General features: G+C 52.5%; 1 protein-coding gene across 1 annotated transcript; it reads left to right on the top strand.

Annotated features, from left to right (window-relative positions):
• The first annotated feature begins 333 nt into the window (after positions 1 to 333).
• SLC13A2 (solute carrier family 13 member 2) lies at positions 334 to 24,261 on the top strand. The gene is made up of 12 exons (XM_041001112.1): positions 334 to 435; positions 16,888 to 17,016; positions 17,657 to 17,793; positions 17,885 to 18,090; positions 18,892 to 19,072; positions 19,167 to 19,289; positions 20,941 to 21,159; positions 21,331 to 21,419; positions 21,702 to 21,823; positions 22,752 to 22,913; positions 23,502 to 23,639; positions 24,094 to 24,261. Exons 1-12 carry the CDS (start codon positions 334 to 336, stop codon positions 24,259 to 24,261), a joined length of 1,776 nt encoding a protein of 591 aa, XP_040857046.1.

Here is a 24,261-nt window from a genome sequence, read left to right as displayed (position 1 = left end):
GTCCCCGCCTCCCGCTCCCTGGTAGCAGCCTTCCGCAGCCTGCATGCAAACAAAGAGTTAATTCTGGGCTTAACTTCTTCAAGGAATCTGCAGCTTTTATTCCCTGATATTTCCTCCTCCCTTTGCAAAGTCTTCCCCGATCTTCACTCCTCCTGCAGGTCCCTCCTCCTGGCTCTCACCTCCCAATCTCCAAAAACTCTTTGATTGCCAGGGTGGGTCAATGGTTAACACCTGCCCGGCTTTATATAAGCCTGCCCCAGGCTACCCACTGCCTCCTTGTGTCTTTGGTCCTGCAGCTGCTGGCTCCTGGGCTGCAGCCTCCCCATCCTCACGATGGCCACCTGCTGGCAGGGCCTGTGGGCCTATCGCATGTACCTGTTTGTGTTCCTTCTGCCCGTTCTCCTGCTACCTCTGCCCCTCCTCGTTCCCAGAAAGGTAAGGACTTATGGTTCTGGGTATGGATAACTCCAAAGGGCACAAAGGAAAGACCATCGGGTTCAGGATTGGGCATCCTTGGGACACCATACAAGCTCTTCATCCTCTCACCCCAGAATAAGGTTTACAAGCTCCTGGGGCTCTAGGGGGCTAAGGGTTAAGATATCAAAGGTAACTTTTGCTTTGCAACCAGCATAGGAGTGTGGTAGGAATGGCTTGGGTGCATTTGAAATACACTATTTGACAAACAGGGAGCCAGGCATGTAAAGGAGATGCAGAAAAGGGCCCATGAGGTTGATCTGCCTTAGACTAGGTTCTCTGGGGACTGAGAGGGAGTGGGAGGCACAGAGAGGGAGAGGTGGGTGGCAGGGTTTCAAGACAAGTGGCAGGAGAGCAGAGGAAGCTGGCTTCTAGAAATTTATGGCTTTGAGCACAGAGAAGGTGTTCCCCCATGACCTCTAGGCTAAATCTGCTGAGGAACTGCGGGACCCCTTAATGGTCAGTGCCAAGACTCTGCACTGGACGGAGAGAGAGCTGGGCATGAGCCAGCTGTGCCTGCCTGCCTCTCTCCCGGCCACAGCTGAAGTAGTAACTTCATCTCTCATTCATGTGAGCCCTAACTGCACCCCCTGCATGGTGCACCTAGCAACCATTTGCCCTATATCCTGAGGCATATCTGATAGTCCCATTTAATAGGTAGGGAAAGTGAGGCAAAGTCATTTATTCAGAATTGTAGATCTCGATTTCACAGAATTTGGAGATCATACACCTTGGGCCTCCTTTATGGAAAAAGAACACAGAGCTGTAAGTCTAGAACTTGAAGATCAAGCCTTACAGGAAATCTGCCTCTGCCAACATGGCAGTCAGAGGTGTGGGCTGGCTCCAGTGTTGGGACTGCCTGCTCCCCACCTCCTGGAGGCTGACACAGACTCCTCCCCCCATCCCCTATAGCCTCTGGTCACAGGTAGGGAAAGTGAATCAGTCTCTGTTGTCCCATAAGACTGAAGAGCTGAGGTGGCAATGGCAAAGCCCCCGGCCCCTGACCCTGTAAGTGACAAGGTGCACCTGATCTTTGAGATAACCTTAGTCTCATCTCTGCACCAGGGCCACATCAAACAGATTTTCAGGTAGGCTGGGGTAAGTGTGTTACACCAGAGAGGAAAGCCAGGTGGGACTACAATTCTGTCTCTCTCACCCCCATCCCACCCAACCCCCTCAACTCCTGGAGAAGCACTGCCCGGAAAGAGTAGATCTCTTGCCTGGGGCTGCAGAGGAACCTGAGACAGTGCTGGAAGTTCCAGCCCTTCCTTGACTTTCTTGCATTTGGTCCTACGCTTGCCCCTGGCTCACCCAGGCTGCCTGGCCCATCCAGCACAATGGACAGTCTCCCTCTGTGGGAGGCCAGCCCCTCCACTAGGGCCCTGGGCCTTAGACCCTGGGAAGGACATTGCTTTGCTCTCTGCTACCAACCTGTGATTGTGCAGCCGTCCCTCCTCATTGACCAGCAAAAGCCCTCCTCCCATCCCACATCCCTGCCAGACACTTCTCCCTCTGCTCTCTAACTGAATGCGAGCAGCCGCTAAGAGGATGCCCTCTCCTGCACTGGGGCTTTCTCCCCTTAGTGCTCATGCCTAAAACCAAACGTCCATCTCCTGGCTTCCAGGTCACCCACTTCCCTGGGCTGTACCCTTGGCTGGACTTGGCACAGCCCATCATCGCTCTTCGCCACACCAACATCTCAGCCCTGCTGCCCGCTTCTGGTTGTCTTCCTGACTTCCCTGACTCCTCCTCCATCTGAATCTGAGGGTCCGGGTTTCCCAGGGTTCCTCCTGCCCATCCCTCGGCCTGCATCTCCCCCACTGGGGACTTGCTTCCGTCTTTGAAAAGCATCCCTATGCTGATGGGTCCCCAGCCTGCACCCCTAGCTCCAATCTCTGAACTTGAGCTATTTCCCCTCACACTGGGCACCTCCTCTGCTCAAACCTGTTCTGTGTAAGCAACATGCACTCTTATAAGTCCACATCAGCTGGCTCCTCCTGCCAGCTCTTCTCTTCCCGCAGTCTTCCTCTATCAAGAAATGCTTTGGCTAACTCTGTCGCTGGGCCTGATGCAAACCCAGAGTCATTCTGCACCTCTCTCTGCACACCAGCAGCTGTTCCCAAATCAGCTAGCCCTCGACTCCTGCTGGGGTTGCAGCCTGAATAACTCACTATGGGTTGAAAGGAAATGCTCTCAGTGCTGCAACCCACAACACTCCAGTTCGGGAACACAGAGCGCTGCAGGGAGTGAGGCATTGACCCTCGTGACTGCCCAGCGCTGCCAGAGTCAATCAGGGTCATTATTAGTGGCCCAGGAAAAGATCAAAATTCAAAATCCGAAGTACAGTTCCGATTGGATGCATATCACTTTCACACCATCATAAAGTTGAAAACTCACAGGCAAACACGGAGTTCTATGTTGGGAACCCTTGTGCTCTGCGTAGAATCACCCAGTCCTTTGCTGTCCCCACCTGCCCCTGCCCTCGTCAGCCAGGTGATCTTACAGCAGATCAGATCACTGCCTCACTTAGGCCCCAACACTGGCTTTCTATCCAACTTGGAATCAAACATCAATTCAGAGCAGCTGCAAGGCCCTGAGGCTCAGACCCCATGGCCTCCCCACTACCTTAGGGTCCTCCCGGGGACCCCAGAAGCTCCTCCCCAGATCCACCCCTGCCCACACTGCCCACTCCCAGTGTCTCCATTTTGCCTCTTAGTCTCAGCCTCAACAAAGCCTTCTGTGACCAGGAAATCACTCTTTATTATGTAACGCTGCTGTTTGTCTAGAGGGTGTCCACTCCCAGATTATTAATCTGCTGGTTTCTTGAGAGGCAGAGAAGCACATCGTCTACCTGCTGATCTGCTCTCCAAATACCTGCAATAGTTTGGACTAAGCCAAGCAAAAACAGGAGCCTGGAGCCACATTAGGTCTCTTTTACTGGCAGGGGGAACTCAACCACTTGAATGCTTCCGCTGTCGCTGCTGCCTCCCAGGCTCTGCATTAGCAGGGAGCTAGAGTCAGAAGTAACGAGCTGGTCTTGAACCCAGATATTTCCACACTCTAACCAGTGTCTTAACACTATGCCAGACATCCATCCTTAACTCTCTGCAATTGTTAATCTGTCAGCTTCTTTCTTATTCTCTGATTTCATGCACTAGAATGCGGGCTCTGTGAGGTCAGGGACTCTGATGCCATGCACAGGAGTCCATGGCATGTAGAAGATGCTCCAAAAATCACTGCTGGATGCATGAATAGAAGCACATGGGTCAAGAGGACCCTATGGGGCCCAGTGCAGTAGCCTAGTGGCTAAAGTCCTCCCCTTGCACATGCCAGGATACCATATGGGTACCAGTTCATATCCTGGCTGTTCCACTTCCCATCCACCTCCCTGCTTGTGGCCTGGGAAAGCAGTCGAGGACGGCCCAAAGCCTTGGGACCCTGCACCTGTGTGAGAGACCCAGAAGAGCTCCTGGCTTCAGGTTGGCGCAACTCTGGCCATTGAGGGTACTTGGGGAGTAAATCAGTGGACGGAAGATCTTCCTCTCTGTCTCTCCTCTCTGTATATCTGCCTTTCCAATAAAAATAAAAATAAATCTTAAAAAAAGATTAAAAAGAGGATCCTGTCAGAAATCGCCTGCTGAGCTTCCACTCTCTCAAGAATCCTGTGCTTCGCCAGAAAACTCTGAGCCCTGAAGACAAAGGCAGGAGCCCGCACTAGGTTTGCAACTGGCCCACAATGTATAATAGTTGACATTTATACATTTCTTTTATGTGCTTAGGCACTGGGCCAACCATTTCAAAACAACAGCTCATTTATTTTCCACAAAAGCTTCTGTGTTCCTGTAAGGCTCCTACTATTATCTCTATTTTACAGACAGGTAAACTGAGGCCCAGAGTGGCTAAAAAATGTTTTGCTTAAATGCTTGGCTAGAATTTAAACTAGAGCCTGGCCTTGTGTCTCTGCCTGAGGCTGTCCAGGGTGGTGGCCCCACTGGGAACCCTTCCCCTTAAGTCACCCTCCTGTGCACCCAGCCATCAGCTAGTCCGCCCCCACTCTGCAGGTCCAGGTGACTGTAAGCCCTTGCCCTGCACTAGGCACCACTGAAAACCACAAGGAGCGTTCTGTCCTCTAGTCGCTTAAGTCTCAGGGAGGAGACAGCTTGCATCACATGGGGGGCAGCCAGAACAGCACGGAGTTAAGAATTAGAGCAAAGTCTTCCTACCCAGGCTGGGGAAAGGCTGAAGCAGTGGCACCGAAGAAGGGCCTTGAAGGCTGGGAGAAACTTCAGCAGTCAGAGGCAGCAGCGTAGGGCAGGCAGGCACAGGGAACCGAGAGGGAAAGGAGCAGGAGCTGGGAAGAAATACAAAGTGGTGCCGGGCAAATAGCCAGAGTCCTTAAAGTGCCAAGCCCTATGGTGGACAGTGGAGCATGAGGTCTGCTCACTGCTCCACCGACGCTTAATCAGAAATCCAAGCAGTACTTTCCATATTCTAGACACCTTGCACTCACCATCCCTCCCTTTACCCACCCACCCATCCATCTATCCACAAAGCTCTGGGCACTGTGTGATAGGTTCTGTTTAAATGTGCTGAGGAGAGGATTTAGGGGAGCTGATGTTCGTGGGGGTTGGCAAAATAAGGACATGAACAAAGCACATACTAGGGGGAATAATTAGCCTCATGGTTAAAATGCCAGTTATGACATTTGCATTGCACATCTGTGTGCCTGGGTTCAATTCTTACCTTTAGCTCCAGATTCTTTCCTTGACAAAAGCAGTTATTGCATGAGGTGCTTCAGCATTCACGGTAGGGCGTACAGTTGCTGTAGTAATTAAGATGCCTCTTGAGGGGCTTGCACCCCATATGGAGGAGCCCTAGTTCCTCTGCTTCTGTCCAGTTTTCTGCTGGTGCACACCCTGGGAGGCACTCGGGTACTTGAACCCTTGCTGCTCACGTGGGAGAAGTGGAATGACCTCAATTCCTATAGGAATCTGGGGACTGACCCAGTAGAAGAAACATTTTGTATGACTTTCAAATAAGATGGAAAATAATTTTTAAAAAAATTAAGCTCAGGGCCTAGTACAATAGCTCAATGACTAACTCCTCGCTTTGCAAGTGCCAGAATCCCATATAGGCACTGGTTCGTGTTGCAGCTGTTCCACTTCCCATCCAGCTCCCTGCTTGTGGCCTGCGAAAGCAGTTAAGGATGGCCCAAAGCCTTGGGACCCTGCACCCGCGTGGGAGACCTGGAAGAAGCTCATGGCTTTGGTTCAGTCCCAGCCATTATGGCCATCTGGGGAGTGAACCAGCAGATGGAAGATCTTCCTTTCTCTCCTTCTCTCTGTGAATCTGATCTGCCTTTCAATCTTTAACCAAAAAATTAAGTTTATGAAAAAACAAAATTAGAGTTAATCTTATTTTAGTGCAAAAGTTTTACACAGTGTGCACTTTTCCATGAGATTTCTGAAGACTCCTTGTATACATGGACATTTTAAGATTTATTTTATGTACCTTATTTATTCAAAGGCAGAGTTACCAACAGAGGTAGAGAGAGAGATGTTCCATCTGCTGGTTCACTCCTCAAATGGCATGTTAACCACTAAGCTAAAAATCCACACCTACCTACCTACCATTCTTTGGTTTGTTCGCTCTTTGGTTCTTTCTCATGCTCTCTCTCTCTGTCACTCTTTCTTTCCAGGATAGAGGAATGAAAAAGCAGAGGAAGAGAGGAATTAAAAAATACATATATATGTATATATATGTATATTCTGCACTCGAATAAGCTTACCTTTGAATTCCATTTTCCATGAATTGTTTGCAGTATCCTTGTAAAGGCTCTGAAAACAATACCACAGGTTGTGACTGGCCTGGTGCAGAGCTGTTCTCTAGAATGGGCTCTCAGGAATGGCACCCCGAAGGTGGCATTTACCCCAGGGTCTCACTGGCAGGAGCCAGTCATGCACAGCCCTGGGTGAAGAGCTGTCCAGGCAAGAATATGCAGCAGGTGCAAAGGGGCAGGACCAGGGCCATTGCACTTGACAAAGCGAAAAGATAAACAAGGCCAGGATTCAGGTTTAGAGAGGAGGGGAAAGATCAGCCAGTGTTAGTCCTACTAGACCAAGGCGGAGCAGTGGGGCTTGTATGCTGAGGGCAATGAGGGGTAAATAATGTGCTCAGGGGTCAAGCAGTTAATAATTTAGAGTTAAAAATAGCAAATGATTCCCAGGATGCAATGGGACTATCTGTAAAACCTATCTCCCTGTGCTGCAACATCAAGTGGGTCAGAGCCAAGAGGCAGACAGGATTTCCTCATTGGCATCATGAGTACCCTGAAGAAACAGGCATTTGGTCTAGCAACTAAGACAACACTTGGGACACCCACATCCCCACATAAAGTGCCTGGATTCAAGTGCCAGCTCTGCTTCCATTCCAGCTTCTTATGAATATGTACCCTGGGAGCAGTGGGTAACAGCTCTGGTGTCTGGATCCCTACCGCCCACATGGGAGAGCCAGATGGAGTTCCCAGCTCCTAGTCGCCTCCTAGTCCAGCCCCAACTGTTGTGGGAAAATAGGAAATAAACCAGTAGATGGAGAGATATCTCTCTCTCTCCTTCTTTTCTGTTTCTCAACTTAAATAAATAAATAATGTAAAAATAAGAAATCAATGTGTGTGATAACCTCCCTCTGGGGTGAGCTACTCTTGAACCCCTAAGACAGAGGAGGATTCGGATGATTGAGTGATTTACTGTAAACAGACTGTGTGAGGATTTTGGACCCTGTATCTGCTGAGATTTCCTGGCTATCCAATCGAGAAAGCAGAGTCCAAGGAACAAATCGTGGATTTTGGAGCCAGATAAGTAACGAGTGAGAGCTACCTGGAAGCAGGTACAGGGTGTGATCTCATTGAGCCGCTCTGACTCCTCACATCTCTAAGCAGCTGTTGTGTAGATGACATGAGATAGTACACTCAGGAATATAAGGTGAGGCTGACTATGCTGACCCCGGGATGCAGGCATCCCATATCAGAGTGCCTAGAATGGGCCCAGACTATTCTGTTTCCAATCTAGCTTCCTGTTCGCGCAGGTGATGGCTCAAGTGCTTGGTCCCCTGCCACCACAAGGGAAATCACAAGGAGTTTCTAGCTCCCAGACGTTGGCCTGGCCCAGCCCTGGCTACTGTGGGCATTTAGGGAGTAAACCAGTGAATGGAAGATTCTGTCTCTCTCCACCTCTCCCTCTATCTCACTCTGCTTTTAAAAAAAATAAATAAATTGAGCTGAATTTCATGGGAAATGGAGTTTAAAAATGAGTTTATTTTGGTGCCAAAAACTTTGAAATTTATACATATGAGAGGTTTTCAAAAAGTTTATGTAAAATGTATATGATGAAAATATTAGGCACAGATTTCCATTTAATTTTGCACATCAAAAAAAAAAAAACCTCATTTTTTTTTAAAGTGTTACCTATGTTATTTGAAAGGCAGAGTTACAGTGAGAGGGGAGACAGAGAAAGAGATCTTCCATCTACTGATTCATTCCCCCAAATAACCACAATGGCCAGAGCTGAGCTGAAGCCAGGAGCCAGGAGCTTCTTGCAGGTCTCCCACATGGGTGCAGGGTTCCAAGGACTTAGACTGTCTTTCACTACTGTCACAGTTCACAAGCAGGGAGCTAGATCAGAAGTGGAGAACCTAGAAGTGAACTGGTGCCAATATGGGATGCTGGTGCCGTAGGCAGAAACTTTGCCTGTTACACCTTGGTGCCAGCCCCACAAAATAATTTTTTTAAATTGAATTTCTCCGCACACTTTTGGCCATCATATGTGGAGCTCCCAATTCCCAGGGCTCATGAAACAATGACTGACTCCCTTCATCCTCTGCCTCTTGTCTGACAGCCTGGGCCTTTGGACTGTCCCGGCTGGCTCTGGGAGCCGTGGAAATTAACTCACTTCTCTGTGGTCCTATTCACATGGCCACTGTAGTCAGAAACCTAGAAAACTGGAAGTTGTCAATGTTCCCGCCTAAAAACCCGGAGGCTGCCTCTGGTCTCCCTCTGGAGCTGGGACCTGTGGTCCAAATGTGGAGCCAGGACCAACTTCTGAGGATGTGTGGAGATGGATTTACTGGCCTCTGGGCCATCTGAGAATGGTATTCAAATAAGAGCCTGCCACAAAGATCGGGTTAGGGGGCTCCGTGCAGGGAAGGGGAGAGTTCCCCACTAGGACTTTGCCCCCATATCGCCACACTGTGGTCCTGGCCATCAACTCCTCTTATGTAAGTAGAAATGGCTGGGTCAGGTAGACACTTCACAGTGGAGCTTCTTAGTCTCTGTCCAGCCGCGAGACCCTGTGCTATTGTGAGAACGAAGTTCCCAGAGGCATGTGGGAATGCTTTGTTTGGCGCTATTGCGGCTTGCGCTTTGCTCTTCAGTGGACACAGGTGGGCCTGGCCCTGGCCCTGGCCCAGACTGTGAGGTCAGAATTTGTCCACCCACTGTTGATTGCTCTGACACTCAGAAACCCATTGTCTCCCCCGGGGGCCTTCTGTAAGCAGGAGATGATGCAACAAGGCCATTTACAAAAAGAAGCCGAAATGAAATGTTCTTCCCGGTGAGGATGGGCAGAGGCTTGGCGAGCAAGCCCTGGGTAGGCTCGTCATAAGCATGCCGCCTGTGGGATTGGCTTAGGGAGTGTATTTTGCATTCTGGGATTGGTTCTGAGCTGGAACTGAACTTAAAGCATGGGGACCAAACTTGGGGAATTGACTGGCCTCGAGCTGACCCGACTGTTTTCAGGGTCCCCTGCAGTACAGGTGGTGTGTGGCTTCTGTGCCAATTGCTGTGAGGATGGAGGACACATTTCACCTGGAGACAGTTTAGTTGGGTGCACAAAAAAATTGTTTTTTGGTTCTTTTTCCATAAATGTTTTGAAGTTGACCCATTTTAAAAAGCCTTATCCTACGGAGTTAGATGGCTTCAACAGGGTGCCCAAGGGCTCTGGTGCAAAACAAAGGGTGAGGGAAGCATTAGCTTAACAGCTAAGCAGCCCCCATCCCACGCTAGATTCCTGCTGGCTCCAGCTCCACACTCTGGCTTCCTGCTCATGCAGGCCAAGGGAAGGCAGCACGTGATGGCCGGGGTATCTGGGTTCCTGGCACCCATGTAACCTGAATTGAGTCCCCCGGCTCCTAGCCTTTCTTCCCCAATACCACCCTTGCCATCTGCTCACCTGCTGGCGGCTTACTCCTCCAGACTCCCCTGCAAGTCTTCCTCACCTCCTGAGAGCGCCGTTGAAGGACTTGTGGATAAGGACGTGGCATGCAGGAGATATGTAGCTGTGTAGTGTACCTGGAGATGCTCAGTGTCTCATCCCCTCTCCAGAACAAGTAATACATGCTGAGGGAAATTACGTGAGTTCTCCAAGCACCTGCAGTGGCAACAGCAACACTGGTCTAGGCATGAGGTTTTCTGAACCCCCATATGTGCTTCCCCAGCCTCCGGGTTTGGAAGCCCCTCTGGCAGTTCCTAAGACTTCCCGAGGGCCAGAGCAAGGCCCAGTGTCAGCACTGCGTGCAGGGCCAGGCCCTCCGCTGGGTGAGCAGAAGCAGGCTCAGCCTCTGCTGCCTACAGAGTCTGACCTGAGGACAGACTGAGGCTTGTCAGTCATCTCCTAAAACTGCAGGGGGTGCTATACAAATGTGCCTTGGGAGCTTCAAATGTGCCAGCAGAGGGTCTACCACAGTCTACCAGAAGAAAGAGTGTTTGAGCTAAAATCTCCAACGAAAGACATCAAAAGGATAAAGGGAAGAGAGGTGCAGAGTGAGGAGGTCAGTGCAAAGGCCCTGTGGCCAGAGCAGGTGGCAGGAAGACTAGAAGAACATGAAGAGGGTCCCTGCGGCTAGAGCAGAGGGAGCAAGGGAGAGAGTGCTGACCCTGGGTCCACACCAGACAAAAACGTAGGCTCCTAAGAACGGCGGGAAGCCACTGAAGGGATGTGAGCCCTGCGGATGTGTGTTGGAGGCAGGGACAACTTGCATCTCTCTGGTTGCAGCCAGGAGAAAGGACTTCAAAGGTGAGACAGGAAGCTGGGAGATGAAGGAAGATTTTGCAGGAGGCTGGGTGACAACTTTGGGGGCTTGGACCAGGCTAGAGGCTCAGAGCTGGGGAGAGCAGTCCATGGGAGTCACTGAGGATGGCAGAGCTATGGAGCCTGACCCTGAGAGGGTATTTGCAGGATGAACGGTGACACGGAGAGGCCCAGTGCCTGCCCCCAAAACACTTCCAAAGCAGCCACTGTGTGAGGTGGAATAGACTGGGGATCTGAAAGGGGCGCCTTCCTGTGAGGTGGGGATGTGAGTGGGAAAGGAGAACAGACCCTGGTCAACACCTGCCAGAGCCTCAGCCCCCTGGCCCCGGGAGCACACACTCAGATCTGAGAGCAGCTAATCCTCCAGCCAGGGAACAGGGTAGGGGAGTAACCGCTCTGCAGGCCTGGGGAAGGAAGAGGCAGTAGCTGCCAGGAGAAAGCCCTCCCTGCCAGCTCTCTTCCAAGCTCCACTAGTAGCCGCATAGTTGCCCTCATGAATGGTGTCCCAGGCTTGTGAGACGCAGCCCTTGCCAGATTCCAGCATGTGGGCCAGCCCTGGACTTCTGAGTATACCAGCCCAGTTTCTACAGACCTGGGTTGCAAGGTACAGAGTATGAGGGTGAACCTATTGGGAGATTTGTTCCCCAGATCCTCGCCTCTTAGACTTGGGGATTCTAGCCTAGCAACCAGACACTGTGGCACCAAGGAGAAAGGGTCAGTGCTGTGCTGGCATCTGACCCAGGCGTCTTTCAGCACAGCAACAATTCCCTGAGCTCAAACCTGGCCTCATCGGTGTCAGTAAATGAAAAAAAAAGATCATCCAGACTTCCCAAGTCTTAGTTCCTGCCCTTTTCAGAGTGCTGCACTGGGATCCCATGTGGGCACCGTTTCGTGTTCTGGCTGCTCCACTGCCCTTCCATCTTCCTGCTTGCAGTCTGGGAAAGCAGTCAAGGACAGCCGGAAGCATTGCGACCCTACACTCACATGAGAAATCCGAAAGAGGCTCCTGGCTCCTGACTTCAGATTGGCTTAGCTCTGGCCGTTGCAGCCACTTGGGGAGTGAATCAGTGGACTGAGGATCTTTCTGTCTCTCCTTCTTTCTGTAAATCTTCCTTTCTAATAAAAATAAGCGAATCTTTTAAAAGAAACACACACACACACACACACACACACACACACACCCCTAACCCACTAGACATCACAGCTGGCTTTGCTTAGTTTAGCCTACAGTTGGGCAAGGTCACTGAACTTAAAACCTATAAAAACATATTGAATATTTCAAGTAATTTGTTAAATAGCATAGCAAAGGTGAAAAACAGGAGGACGGTGCGTCTTGTACACTAAAACCTGGTTTCTGCTGAGTGTGTCCCTTTTGTGCCATTGTCAAGGGAAGAGTCATAAGTGGAACTGCAGGCCTGCACTATGGTTCTGTCGCCCGTGGTCACCACCTTTGTCAGATGTTGGTACGTCACGGCAGGCGTTTCATCATCTGTTTTCATGGATCCTCAGGTCCCCTAATCCAGGAAGAACAAGTCAGCAAATTATGCTTCAGCTCCACCGACTGTGCAGGAGGTTGGATGGGGTCAAAGGGCCAAAGCCACCAGGCGAGGGAAAGGCTTTGTTTTGTTGTTTTGAAGATGCATTCATTTATTTGAAAAACAAAGTTAATTCCATCTGGGTTTCTCACCATGCGCGCAAGGGTCCAAGTAGTCAGGCTGCCTTCTGCTGCTTTCCCAGCTACACGAGCAGGGAGATGGATGGAAAGTGGAGCAGCCAAAATCGCTCTATGGAATGCTGGCACTACAATCGACATCTTTATTTACTGCACCACATGCCAATCCCAACACAGGTTTTGGATTCTAATAAAAAGCATACATGACAGAAAATAAGCCAGTTTGAATCTAAACCATCTTGGGGGAGTTGTACAAGTATACTTCAGTTTCATGAGAAACTGAATGAAAAAAATAAGTTTATTCTAGTGTAAAAACATTTTCAAATCCATACAGTTTTTTCATGATACACATTTTTAAAGGGACTTTTTCAAAAGTGTTCATTTGCAGGGAGTTCAAGATTCTTTCCACCAAAAGAAGTTTCTATTTTAATTCAACTTTTATTGTTTAAAATATATATATTTATTTATTTGAGGGCATGAGCTGGAATCCCAAGTGGAAACCAGTTCGTATCCTGATGGCCCCATTTCCCATCCAGCTCCCTGCTTGTGGCCTGGAAAAGCAGTAGAGGACCACCCAAAGCCCTGGGACACTCCACCTGCTTGGGAGACCTGGAAGAAGTTCCTGGCTCCTTGCTTCGGATTGGCTCAGCTCTGGCCATTGTGGCCGCTTGGGGAGTGAGCCAGTGAATGGAAGATCTTCCTCTCTCCTCTCTGTATATCTGCCTTTCCAATAAAAATAAATAAATCTTTTTAAAAATAATAAATAAGTAAATATGCATTTATATGAAAGGCAGAGTTACACAGAGAGGGAGAAACAGTGAGAAGAAAAATATCCCTGGATCTGCAGCTTCACTCCTGAAATGGTCAAAGCTGCAGCAGACGAGCCAGGCTGAAACAAGAACCAGGACTTCCAACCGGGTCTCCCACGTGGCTGCCGGGGCCCAAACATTTGAGCCATCTTCTACTGCTTTCCCAGGCCATTCACAGGGAGCTGGAAATGAAACAGCCAGGACGCAAACCGGTGCTCATATGGGATGCTGGCCTCATAGGTGGCACTTTACCCCACATTTTTTTCCATCAACCTTCTTCAGTACATGAAGTCCTCAGTTCCTGAAGCATACTAGAGCTTGCAGTGGCTGATGTGACTCCCAACAGCTTCCTGTGGAGCGTGGAGATGAGGGTCTCAAGAGTGAAGCAGCTTCCTGCTACTGCACGCTGGGAGGCAGCAGGTGATGGCTCAAGGACTTGGGTCCCTAATACCCATGTGGGAGACCCAGATGGGGTATCTGAGTCCTGGCTTCATCCTGGCCCAACCAACCAGCTACTACAGGCATTTGGGGAGTGAACAAGCAGATAGAAGATCTTTCTTTGTCTCTCTGCTTTTCAAATCAAATGAAAGTTTAAAAATATAAAAACAAAGCAACTGCACAGAGCCCCACAAAGAATGAGAAGTGGTGGGGCCTGAGGAAAATGGACCTGGGTTCTGAGCCCAGCCCCTTGTCTCTCCTGCAACACACTGGTCACCGCGTGTGGGCCCAGGGGCCTTCCCACATGAAGGATTGAGCTCAAGGTGGAGAATAAAGACTGGGGTCCAAGGCACCACACCAGAGAGCCTGGCTTCCCCACTTCGGCTTTTTCTCTCTTCATCCTTGAAGCAAGGACAGTAGTCACCACTGGACAGAGCAGCTGACTGGGGCTTCTTTCTTTTATGATTTATTTATTTTTATTGGAAAGTCAGATACACAGAGAGGAGGAGAGACAGAGAGGAAGATCTTCTGTCTGCTGATTCACTCCCCAAGTGGCACAATGGCAGAAGCTGAGCCAATCCAAAGCCAGGAGCCCAGAGCCTCCTCTGGGTTCCCACATGGGTACAGGGTCCCAAGGCTTTGGGCTGTCCTCAGCTGCTTCCCCAGGCCACAAGCAGGGAGCTGGATGGGAAGTAGGGCTGCCGGGATTGGCATCAGTGCCCATATGGGACCCCAGTGCGAGCAAGGTGAGAACTTTAGCCACTAGGTTACCACACTGGGTCCTTGACTAGGACTTTTTAAGCCACTTGAAACACACAGACTGAATCAACAGTGAGCGCCCACTGTCCCACTCCACCTCTTCCCTCCTTTAGTCTCCAATCACAGAGTTATGGTTGTGCAAAGTAGAGGCATGCCAGGGGCCCAGAGGGGCTGACCTGCTCTTAGACCCAGGGGAGGGAGGGTCAGCAGCTGGCCACCAGTCGTTGCTGGTAAGAAAGGGGATGAAGAAAACCTAGCCTCAGCAAAATGCTGCAGCCTGGGTGTAGGGATAGGGGTGAGTCTCTGGTTAAGGGTAAAGGTGGCCCCACCCCTGGGTCTGATGAGCTCACGTCCAGGTTGAGGTGAAGCAGGGAACGGAGCTCAGCTTGGCGGCCCCTGGCCATACCCATGCGGGGACTGTTCCTGGACACAGTCCAGACATCTCCCATGGTTGCACCCCGCTTGGCCACTCCCTAGCCCTGGGACTTTGACAAGCCACTTAACTCTGAGCCCTTCTATAAAGCTGGACCACCACACCCACCTAAACGGTTGTGAGCTTCTCCAGGGGTTGCTCAACCAATAGAGGTTTCCTCTTCCCCCGGGACACCTCCCACTCCCACCCCTGGGGATCTTTTCTAGGCTTAGGGATGCTCCCAGCCTGTGCTGTGTGTACAGAAGCAAACAGCTAGGGCGAGTAGGGTAGGGAAGGGAGGAGAGGCCCCAGCTAACCTCTGCCTTCACCCACCCCAGTGCAGAGTGGACGATTGCTTTGCCCTGGACATCTTCAAATGCCGACGTCCCCTTCCTGGAGGCTGCTTTCTGGTTAATGATTTCCCAGCCCTAGGAGCCACTCTGCTCCCTGGCCCAGGCCGGACCCCTGATGTCTGAGGCCGACTGTCTAGCCTTCATTCCAACTCCCCTCTCCGCACCGAGGTCAGGCTTCTCTGGACTTCTCCTTGGGAGGTAAAGGGGGCGGGGTTGGCCCTGGTAACCCAAAGACTCAGAAGACCACGGCCTGGGCTGCCCCACCCAGGCATTGGGAACCTTCCATGGAGCCCAGAGCTGTGCCAGGTGCTCTTGTAGTCGTGCACTGCACCTACCAGGGCCAGCTCCCAATCCACTGGGTTCCAAGCTCCAAGGAGCCAGGTGCCACCGAACTGACACCTCCCTCCCGGAGCTCACCTCCACAGCAAATTTATTCCCGCAGGCCACAAGAGCCAGGGAAGCCAGGCACCACTTCCTCTGATTGCACCTGTCTGACCTGGGATCCTCTTCTAGGTCCTGGTTCCACAGCCCAGTTGGAACCTGACAGCCTGCTCCATCCAGACCTATGCAGTTATGGCTGCAAAATCATGCTTGGGGCACTAAGGTCAAAGACAAGGCAGGGAGTGTCTGGCTTTGTTGTGTGTGTGTGTGTGTGATTTATTTATTTTTATTGGAAAGTTAGATGTACAGAGAGGAAAATCTTCACTTCCCAAGCAGCCACAATGGCCAGAGCTGTGCTGATCCAAAGCCAAGAGCTTCTTCCAGGTCTCCCACGCGGGTGCAGGGTCCCAAAGCTTTGGGTCATCCTCAACTGCTTTCCCAGGCCACAAGCAGGAAGCTGGACGGGAAGAGGGGCCGTCAGGATTAGAACTGGCACCCATATGGGATCCCAGTGCATGCAGGGTGAGGACTTTAACTGCTAGGCCACCGCGCTGGGCCTGTGTGGTTTATTTTTTAAATATGTGTTTACTAGAGTAGCAGAAGGCAAGGGCGAAACAGAAAGAGAACTATTACTGGCTCATCCCACAAATAACTGCCATGGCTGGGGCCAGGCCAAACCAAGGCCAGGAGTCTGGAACTCCTCCTGGGTCTCACATGTGGGTGGCAGGGATTCAAGCACTTGGGCCATCTTCTGCTGCCTGCCCGGGTACAGAAGAAGGAAGCTAGTGACTGGAGCTGAGTCAATCCAAAGCCAGGAGCCAGGAACTTCTACCAGGTCTCACATGCAGGTGCAGCCTCCCAAAGCTTTGGGTCCTCCTCCACTATTTTCCCAGGTCACAAGCAGGGAGCTGGATGGGAAGTGGAGCAGCCAGGACATGAACTAGTGCCCATATGGGATGCTGGTGCTTGTAGGGGAAGGATTAGCCTGTTGAGCCACCATGCTAGCCTCATTATTATTTTTTATTTCCATTTTAATTATTTTAAAGATATGGAGAAGATTCTTTGAGATTTATTTATTTTTATTGGAAAGTCAGATTTATAGAGAGAAGCAGAGAGAAAGATCGTGCATCTACTGGCTCACTCCCCAAGTGGCTACAACAGCCAGAGCAGAGCTGAGCTGCTCCGAAGCCAGGAGCCAGGAGCTTCTTCCAGGTCTCCCATGCGGGTGCAGGGTCCCAAGGCTTTGGTCCATCCTTGACTGCCTTCCCAGGTCACAAGCAGGGAGCTGGATGAGAAATAGAGCAGCCCAGATACAAACCGGCACCCTTATGGTATCCCAGTTCATGCAAGGCAAGGACTTTAGCTACTAGGCTACTTCATTTGGCCCTAAATTTCCATGTTAAAACAGGACCTTGGGCTCCTCCCAACACTGTTTGAAATGGGATGGGTTTTCTGGGTGACTCAAGTCCATTTCCCTAACTGCCTCTGACACTTCTCTCACCCACAGGAAGCCTACTGTGCCTATGTCATCATCCTCATGGCACTCTACTGGTGCTTCGAGGCTTTGCCCCTGGCCGTCACTGCCTTGCTGCCCCTCGTCCTCTTCCCCATGATGGGCATCATGGAATCCTCTGAGGTGAGCTCGCATGGTTGGGAGGGCAACCTGCCCTGTCACCTGCAGACCAGGAAGCCTCATCCTGGGCAGGGCACACAGAAGTGAGGCCCCTGCCTCAAGGGGTGGACAGCACGGAGGGAGGGGTCCAGACCAGGGGGTCAAGGGTATAGGTGGGGCTGAAAGTTAACTCAGTGGAAATGAGCAGTCTTTAGGCCAAGGAGGTGGAAGCTCCATGGACCCAAAACCTGCATGCTTCAAGCCTTTGGTGGCTCCTGAACATAAAGGCACAGCAGAATTGCCAGGAGGGCTGGGTGAAGCCCAGATGGCTGGAGTCTCTGCTTTCATAGACCTGGGGCACAGCTCAAACACTGCATTTCCAGTGTGTTCCAGGTGGTGGCCAAAATGTCAGCCCATGGACCACAGTCTCTAGGACGGTCGCTGAGTTCTTTCCCAGCCCCGTAGCCAGCAGCATGAATAGAGCCAGCTAGAGTATTTCTCAGTCATTCTCAAAGGGAACCCAGATCACATCCAAGAATGGATGATCCCAGGGCCATTTCCCTCCTGGGGTGCAGAGCCCAGGGAGATGCCAGCACGTGGAGTGTCGGGGCATTGGCATGCAGTGGGAGGCCTCAGGGTCACGTCATCTCACCCCTGCTTCCAGGTTGGCTATGAGTACCTTAAGGACAGCAATGTCCTGTTCATCGGAAGCCTGCTGGTGGCCATCGCTGTGGAGCACTGGAACCTGCACAAACGCATTGCCCTGCGAGTACTCCTCTTAACTGGGGTGCGACCTGCCCTGTAAGTTCCCACAAACCAAGAAGGAGAGAGGCAGGGTTGGGGTGGCACGAGGGATGTTGGAACAGCAGGATGTGTGTCTGTCCATTCCCAGGCTGATCCTGGGCTTCATGGTGGTCACAGCCTTCCTGTCCATGTGGATCAGCAACACGGCCACCACGGCCATGATGATACCCATCATGCATGCTGTCCTGCAGCAGCTGCACAGCCACAACAGTGATGTGGAGGAGGGCAACGACAATCCCACCTTCGAGCTCCAGGAACCGAGGCCCCAGAAGGAGACCAAGCTGGATGAGAAAGGTGAGGCCGTTCCTTGCCTCCATCTCTTGCTTCTTGGGGGAGGCTCTGAGAAACCATCAGTCCCCAGAGGTGAGGTCAGCCTAGTGCTTAGAGAAGCAGGAGGTGCAGGGATCAATTTGGCATGGTTTGCTTGGATCAGCTGGTTTTCTGATGCTAAGACCTGAGCAGGTGTTCAGATTAACTCTTAGGACACCTGCATCCAATGTCAGGTGCCTGGATGTGATACCCAGCTTTAACTCCAGGTTCCAGCTTTGCGCTAATGCATACCTTATGTGGGAGCACTAGCCATCAAGTATTTGAATCCCTGCCACCCATATGCTAGACCTGGGTGGAGCTCCCGGCTCCCAGCTTCAGCCCTGGCCCAGCCCCAGGCTGTTGTGGACACTTGGGGAGCGGACCTACAGGTGGCACATTTCTGTTTCTGCTTCTTTGCCTCCCTCTGTCTCTCAAATAAATACATACAATGCCAATTCTTATGTAAAGGATCCGCTGAGCCGTGGAAAAGCCAAGGTGCTGGATTATCCTTGTAGAGGAGAGCCAGATCTGGGATTGGCTGTCAGTGGTTTTCTTCTGTGGTCTGAACAATTCTTATCCTTCCTCAGTGTCTCTCCCTCAAGAGATAGGTGGGACCAGATGGTGCCCGGGGATAGGCCCCGGGCAGTCCCTGAGGAATACCAGGCCCGCTGAGGCCTGAAGACAGCCTCTGCCCATGCCAAGCTCAGGGAGTCTGGGCTGTTGATTGTGCATATGGCTACCCCAGGCCATGACACTGCAACCCTTTTCCTTTCCTCTTGTTCCCAGATGATGGGCAGATCCAGCCCCTCCCACCTGTTGGCTCAGAGTCACAGGATCACAGGACCCAGGAGCAGATCCACTTCACTCAGGGCATGAGCCTGTGTGTGTGCTTCTCAGCCAGCATTGGGGGCATCGCCACACTGACTGGCACCTCGCCCAACCTGGTGCTGCAAGGCCAGATGAGCTCGTGAGTGACGGAAGCAGCCTATGTGCAACCCCTAGGGAGGCAGTGGGCCAGATGGTCACCAGGCCCCAACACAGCAGCCCTTTGTCCCCTTCAGGCTCTTCCCCCAAAACCCCAGTGTGGTAAACTTCGCTTCCTGGTTCGCCTTTGCCTTCCCCATCATGATCATCTTGCTGGTGCTGGCGTGGCTGTGGCTGCAGATCCTCTTCCTGGGTATCAAGTGAGTGAGAGAAGCCCTGGTTCCTACCTGCACCCCTGGACTGAGACGTGGAAAATGCCTACATCCATGAGAAGGCCTCTTCCTCCCAAGGCCACCCCTGCACACCTGGCCTCCCATCGAAGGGGAATTACTGGGTGGAGAGTTTTAATCCACTTAGCAGACAGGCAAACTGAGGCCCAAGCTGTCTAGCTAGACTTCTCAGTGCTGAGATTCAGAAAAATAGCTGCGGTGCCCCGGCCAGACCGCTGTCTCTGAAGGATGCCCCAAACCCTTGGGGAGGTCCTTGCAGAGCATAAACAGAGTGTAGTTAATTACAGAAGCATCTGACGTGCTCCTACTGTGTGCCTGGTCCTGTGCAGACTGCAATACTAGAAGAACACGGGGAGGTGTTGGGTTCCATCCCTGTCTTCAAGGTGACGACGTGGTGAGGACCACCAGGGAGCCAAGTCCAGGACTGTAAGAGTCCAGAAGACAGAGTGCCTGGTTTAGACCAGAAGGCACCCAGAGGTGCTGGTACCTGAGATGACTGCTGCAGGACTAGAGGATGGAGGTGTAGGCATTCCAGACAGCAGGAAAACCTTGTGTGACGCACAGAGGCAAGAAAGAACATGGTGTGTTTGGGGGAACTCCAGTTCTGTGAGTCTGAAACACAAGGAGCAAGAAAGAGTTATCAGGCCATGAAGCTCAAGAAGTAGATGGAGAGGATTACACAGGATCTTGTGAACCACATAACAAGTATAGATCTCCTTAAAGCCAAGAATAGAATATATATTTCATTCCTATTTCCCTGGGTCACTGGTAGTCCCTGTTTGAAGTTCTGAACTGAAAACCAGTAGGGACTCTGCTAAAGCTTCATTTAAGCTGGCTCTGGGGTTGATTAACGATGTCTGCCATGAGTATGGGACGGCGGTGGTGGTATGAACATTACTGTGGTACAGTTTTCTATCTGTTCTTCCTTCCCAGACAATGGGACGCTGTCAACAGATTCTAAACATTGTTGCTGTACTCTGGACAGATCACTTGAACAGACACACTGAGGTCAGACTAAGGTTAGGGGCTACTAGAAGACAAGATGCTAGTGGGAGATATCAGCATGGTGCCGGGCACCACCCAGGTGTCCCCACTGCCTGGAGCAAGGTCACTGCCGGGGAGCAAATCACCATCTGACAGGGAAGTTGAGATTCACCCAAGTGAAAAAATTGAAGGTCAACACAAGTTAAGCCAGCAGCACAAGGAAGCAGATCACAGCCTCCTGTGCCTGTGGGGACAACAGGGTTTGGGGTGGGGCAGTGGCTGGTGCAGGATACACCAAAGCAGGAGCATGGGGGAAGGAAGGATTTCCTGAAAAGCTGTTGGAGGAAGGGAGCTGTGAGTCAGGGCCAACAGGTGGCATGGGACCAGCTGCCAGGTCCTCTATATCCTGTGCTAAGGAACCCCTAAGAGAAGGGAAACGGTCCATGAGACAGATAGCAGGGCAGTTCCAAGCATGGAGAAACCTAACTCCCCAGCTAACCAGGATTTGCCAAGAGCTTTCTGCTCTTCTCTAGAACCCTGGGCAGAGCTAGGCCCCTGGTGCAGTGATGGTGGAAGTCCTCGCTCCCCCGTGGGCAGAAGGCCATCACAAGCCGCCCCCTTACCCCTCTAACTGTAGCTTCCGGAAAAATTTTGGCATCGGGGAGCAGGAGGAGCAGCGCAAGCAAGCAGCCTTTCATGTCATCAAGACAGAGTACAAGCTGCTGGGTCCCATGAGCTTCGCGGAAAAGACTGTCTGTGCCTTCTTCCTTGCGCTGGTGGTGCTATGGTTCACCCGGGAGCCAGGCTTTTTCCGTGGCTGGGGCGACGTGGCTTTCTCTGATGCCAACGGGACTGTGTAAGATTTGCTGCCCCACCCCTGGACCATGGGACACACCTGAGAGGGAGGGCGTTCCCCAGGGCTGTGGGGGAGGCGCACAGGATGTCTGTGGTAAGAACTTCATCCCACCACAGCCTGTGGTCCTGCGCCCCTGAGCCGCTAAGCCTGCCCTCCCTGCCTGCCCCCCAGCACTGTGTCGGACGGATCAGTGGCCATCTTAATTGGCATACTTCTGTTCATGGTGCCCTCCAAGATCCCAGGGCTGACCCAGGATCCCGGTGAGCACCTGAGCTGGGGCAAGGGGATGGTCCCCGGGGAAGCCCCTGGGTTCAGGTGTGCAATGGACCTTTAGCACAGCTGGCAGGAATAGACAAGGATGAAGTCAAGGGCACAGGGACTTGGGAACTGAGTTGGTTGTGGTAGGACTGAAGATTCTTCCTCCTACATGAGGAGAAGATTCAGCAGAGACCCATAGTGGGTGTGAATTGGGGAGGGAAGTAGGGAGAAGTCCTGTTCACCCTATGTGGCCTGGGTGGCTGACACTGTTCTTCTGGGGGCAGAAAACCCAGGGAGGCTGGTGGCTCCAACTGCCCTCCTCACCTGGAAGATGGTGAACCAGAAGATGCCCTGGAACATTGTACTTTTGCTGGGTGGCGGCTTCGCTCTGGCCAAGGGCAGTGAGGTGAGAGCCCCCCCTGCAGCACCCTGCCCAACTTTCACCCTGTGGAAAGGAGACTTGATCCCCACCTGGAAGTCCCATATCAGCAGGAGAGATTTGGGTCAGAGGGAAGAAGAATATGCACAAGGCTTTGGGAAATTTCTCCCATCCATTTCTAAAGCCACGGGGAAGGTGTGCTTCTCAGTGGGAAAGACCTGTCCTGAATTCTCTACCAGTTCCAGTTCCGCAGCGCCGCCTGGTAGGTGTAAGGTTCATGCTTGTGATAACCACCAGGGGGAGCCATGACCACACTCAGCCAGGCTCCTGGGACCAGAGTGTGCATCCCAAAGGAAAATCCCGAGTTCTGGTTGAGCTTAATCCTTGCTCAGACAAGAGGCAGCTGCTCTGGCTGGAAAATGCTGCAGGGGACTGGGGACTGGAGTTGGTGCAGCCTTTGACTGTGGCCACAGCTGAGCTGGGCGCCGGTGAGTGAGTTGCCAGTGCAGGGGAAGGAGGGTGCTTGCAAGCCATCCACAGGGTAAGACCTCCGAGCTCTTGCGACCCTGTGCAGCACCCCCCACACCTGATGTCCACCTCTTCCCAGACTCTATCAGGACCTGCCAGGAGCAAGGTCCTCTCTGTCTCAGCTCACTGCTGGAGCAGGGCCAAGGTCATCCGCCGATGGTCCTGAGAGACTGGGAGGGCAGAGTTCTCCTGCTCCCAAGCCCCAGGCTTCCTGAGACAGCCCAGAGTTGCTTCTCGATTTCTCCTCTGACCCCTTCGCCCCACTCAAGAGCATGAAAGGACCTAGGTGTATCCTTACTTTCCCTCAGAGCTGACACTGACCCTGGAGACCAGGGAGGTGTGGGCAGGAGCAGGACTCTCCCCAAACCTGGGCAGAGGACTCTGGGCAGCCCTGCTGCCTCTCCTATATCACCCCCTCTGCCCACAGGAATCGGGCCTGTCAGCGTGGCTGGGGGACAAACTGACACCACTACAGAATGTGCCAGCTCCCGCCATTGCCTTTATCATCAGCCTCCTGGTTGCCGTCTTCACTGAGTGCACCAGCAACGTGGCCACCACCACACTCTTCCTGCCCATCCTGGCCTCCATGGTGAGCAGCTCTGCAGAAATAAGCTCCTCCCCACGGTGTTCCTGCCACCCCTTCACAGGTGCTACCTGTCTGCCCCTCCTCTCCTTTCCTGGAGATGACCCCTCAGCATCCACCCTTCCCCAAGCTCTTGAGTTAGGTACTTCAGCCCCTGACTCAGCCCATCCCTGGTGACGTCATTCCTGGAGCATCCTGATGGAGCTTGCTGGCGGCCTCACCCACCTCCCCACCCCAGCCCCCATTCCGGCCATGCCAGAGGAGCCAGCATGAAATTGCTCGTCGGAGCGTCCCCAGCCCCTTCCTCCCCAGGCGCGTTCCCGCAGCCTTTGATGACACCCCCAGAGCCCCTTTGAGATCCGTTTTATGGGCCCCTCCTCTTGCCACGCCCCGCAGGGCAGGGTGCACACTCATCCCCTCCAGAGAGGTCAAGGGGCCTGCCCCAGGTCACAGGCAGCAGTGGTGGGTTCACAAGCCAGAGAGGGGGAAGGGCATGGTGAGGAGCAGAGGAACTGGGTGGGGGGCACTGGGGTGCTGTGGCTCCCGCTCTGGGATGGACACCCAGCTCAGCTGCGGTCCTTGGTATCCCTGCAGGCTCAGGCCATCTGCTTGCACCCACTCTACGTCATGCTGCCCTGCACCCTGGCCTCCTCCCTGGCATTCATGCTGCCCGTAGCCACCCCACCCAATGCCATTGTCTTCTCCTATGGGGGCCTCAAAGTCTATGACATGGTAAGTGTCAGGGAGGCCCAAGTGCCTCAACCTCCTCCCTGCTCCATCTGTCCATCCTGGTGGCCCTCAAAGTAGCTCAAAGCCCCCTAGTTCTCAGCTTGGCGGCAGGCAGGGGCAGGTCCAGCAGGAGGTCAGGACATGAGTGAGTCCTTGGGTAGAGGGCCCCCAGGCCCTGTCTGCCCAGGCCCTGTGAGCTGGGGCTATGTGGAGGCCCAGACACAAGGCTGGCATCCTCCAAACCCAGGAGCAGTTTCCCTTGTTGCCATTAGCCCTGGGAGTGGAACAAGGACTGGATGATGGCAGAATTTCCTCAGGCAGTTATGGGAGGGGGGGAGAGTAGAGTTTGGTTTGGGGAGCAGGGGGAATGTTCTGACACCTGAGGGATGGATGCCACCACCCCTACCCCTAGTTCCTGCTCCCTCAAGCTGGCTCTCATCCTCATCCCCACCCCCAGGCGCGGGCAGGAATCGTGCTCAACATCCTCGGGGTACTGGTCATCGCGCTGGCCATCAACAGCTGGAGCATCCCAATGTTCAATCTGCACACCTTCCCGTCCTGGGCGCACACCAACAGCACTCACCATTGTCTGTCCACCTCCACCCCCACCCCACCTAGCCCGTAG

Source organism: Ochotona curzoniae, unplaced genomic scaffold, assembly GCF_017591425.1.
Source record: "Ochotona curzoniae isolate NIBS_2020 unplaced genomic scaffold, NIBS_Ocur_1.0 scaffold_2453, whole genome shotgun sequence".
In the NCBI taxonomy this organism is placed as follows: domain Eukaryota; kingdom Metazoa; phylum Chordata; class Mammalia; order Lagomorpha; family Ochotonidae; genus Ochotona; species Ochotona curzoniae.
Note: the sequence above shows the minus strand (reverse complement) of the source record. Positions and strands in the feature narration are given on the sequence as shown.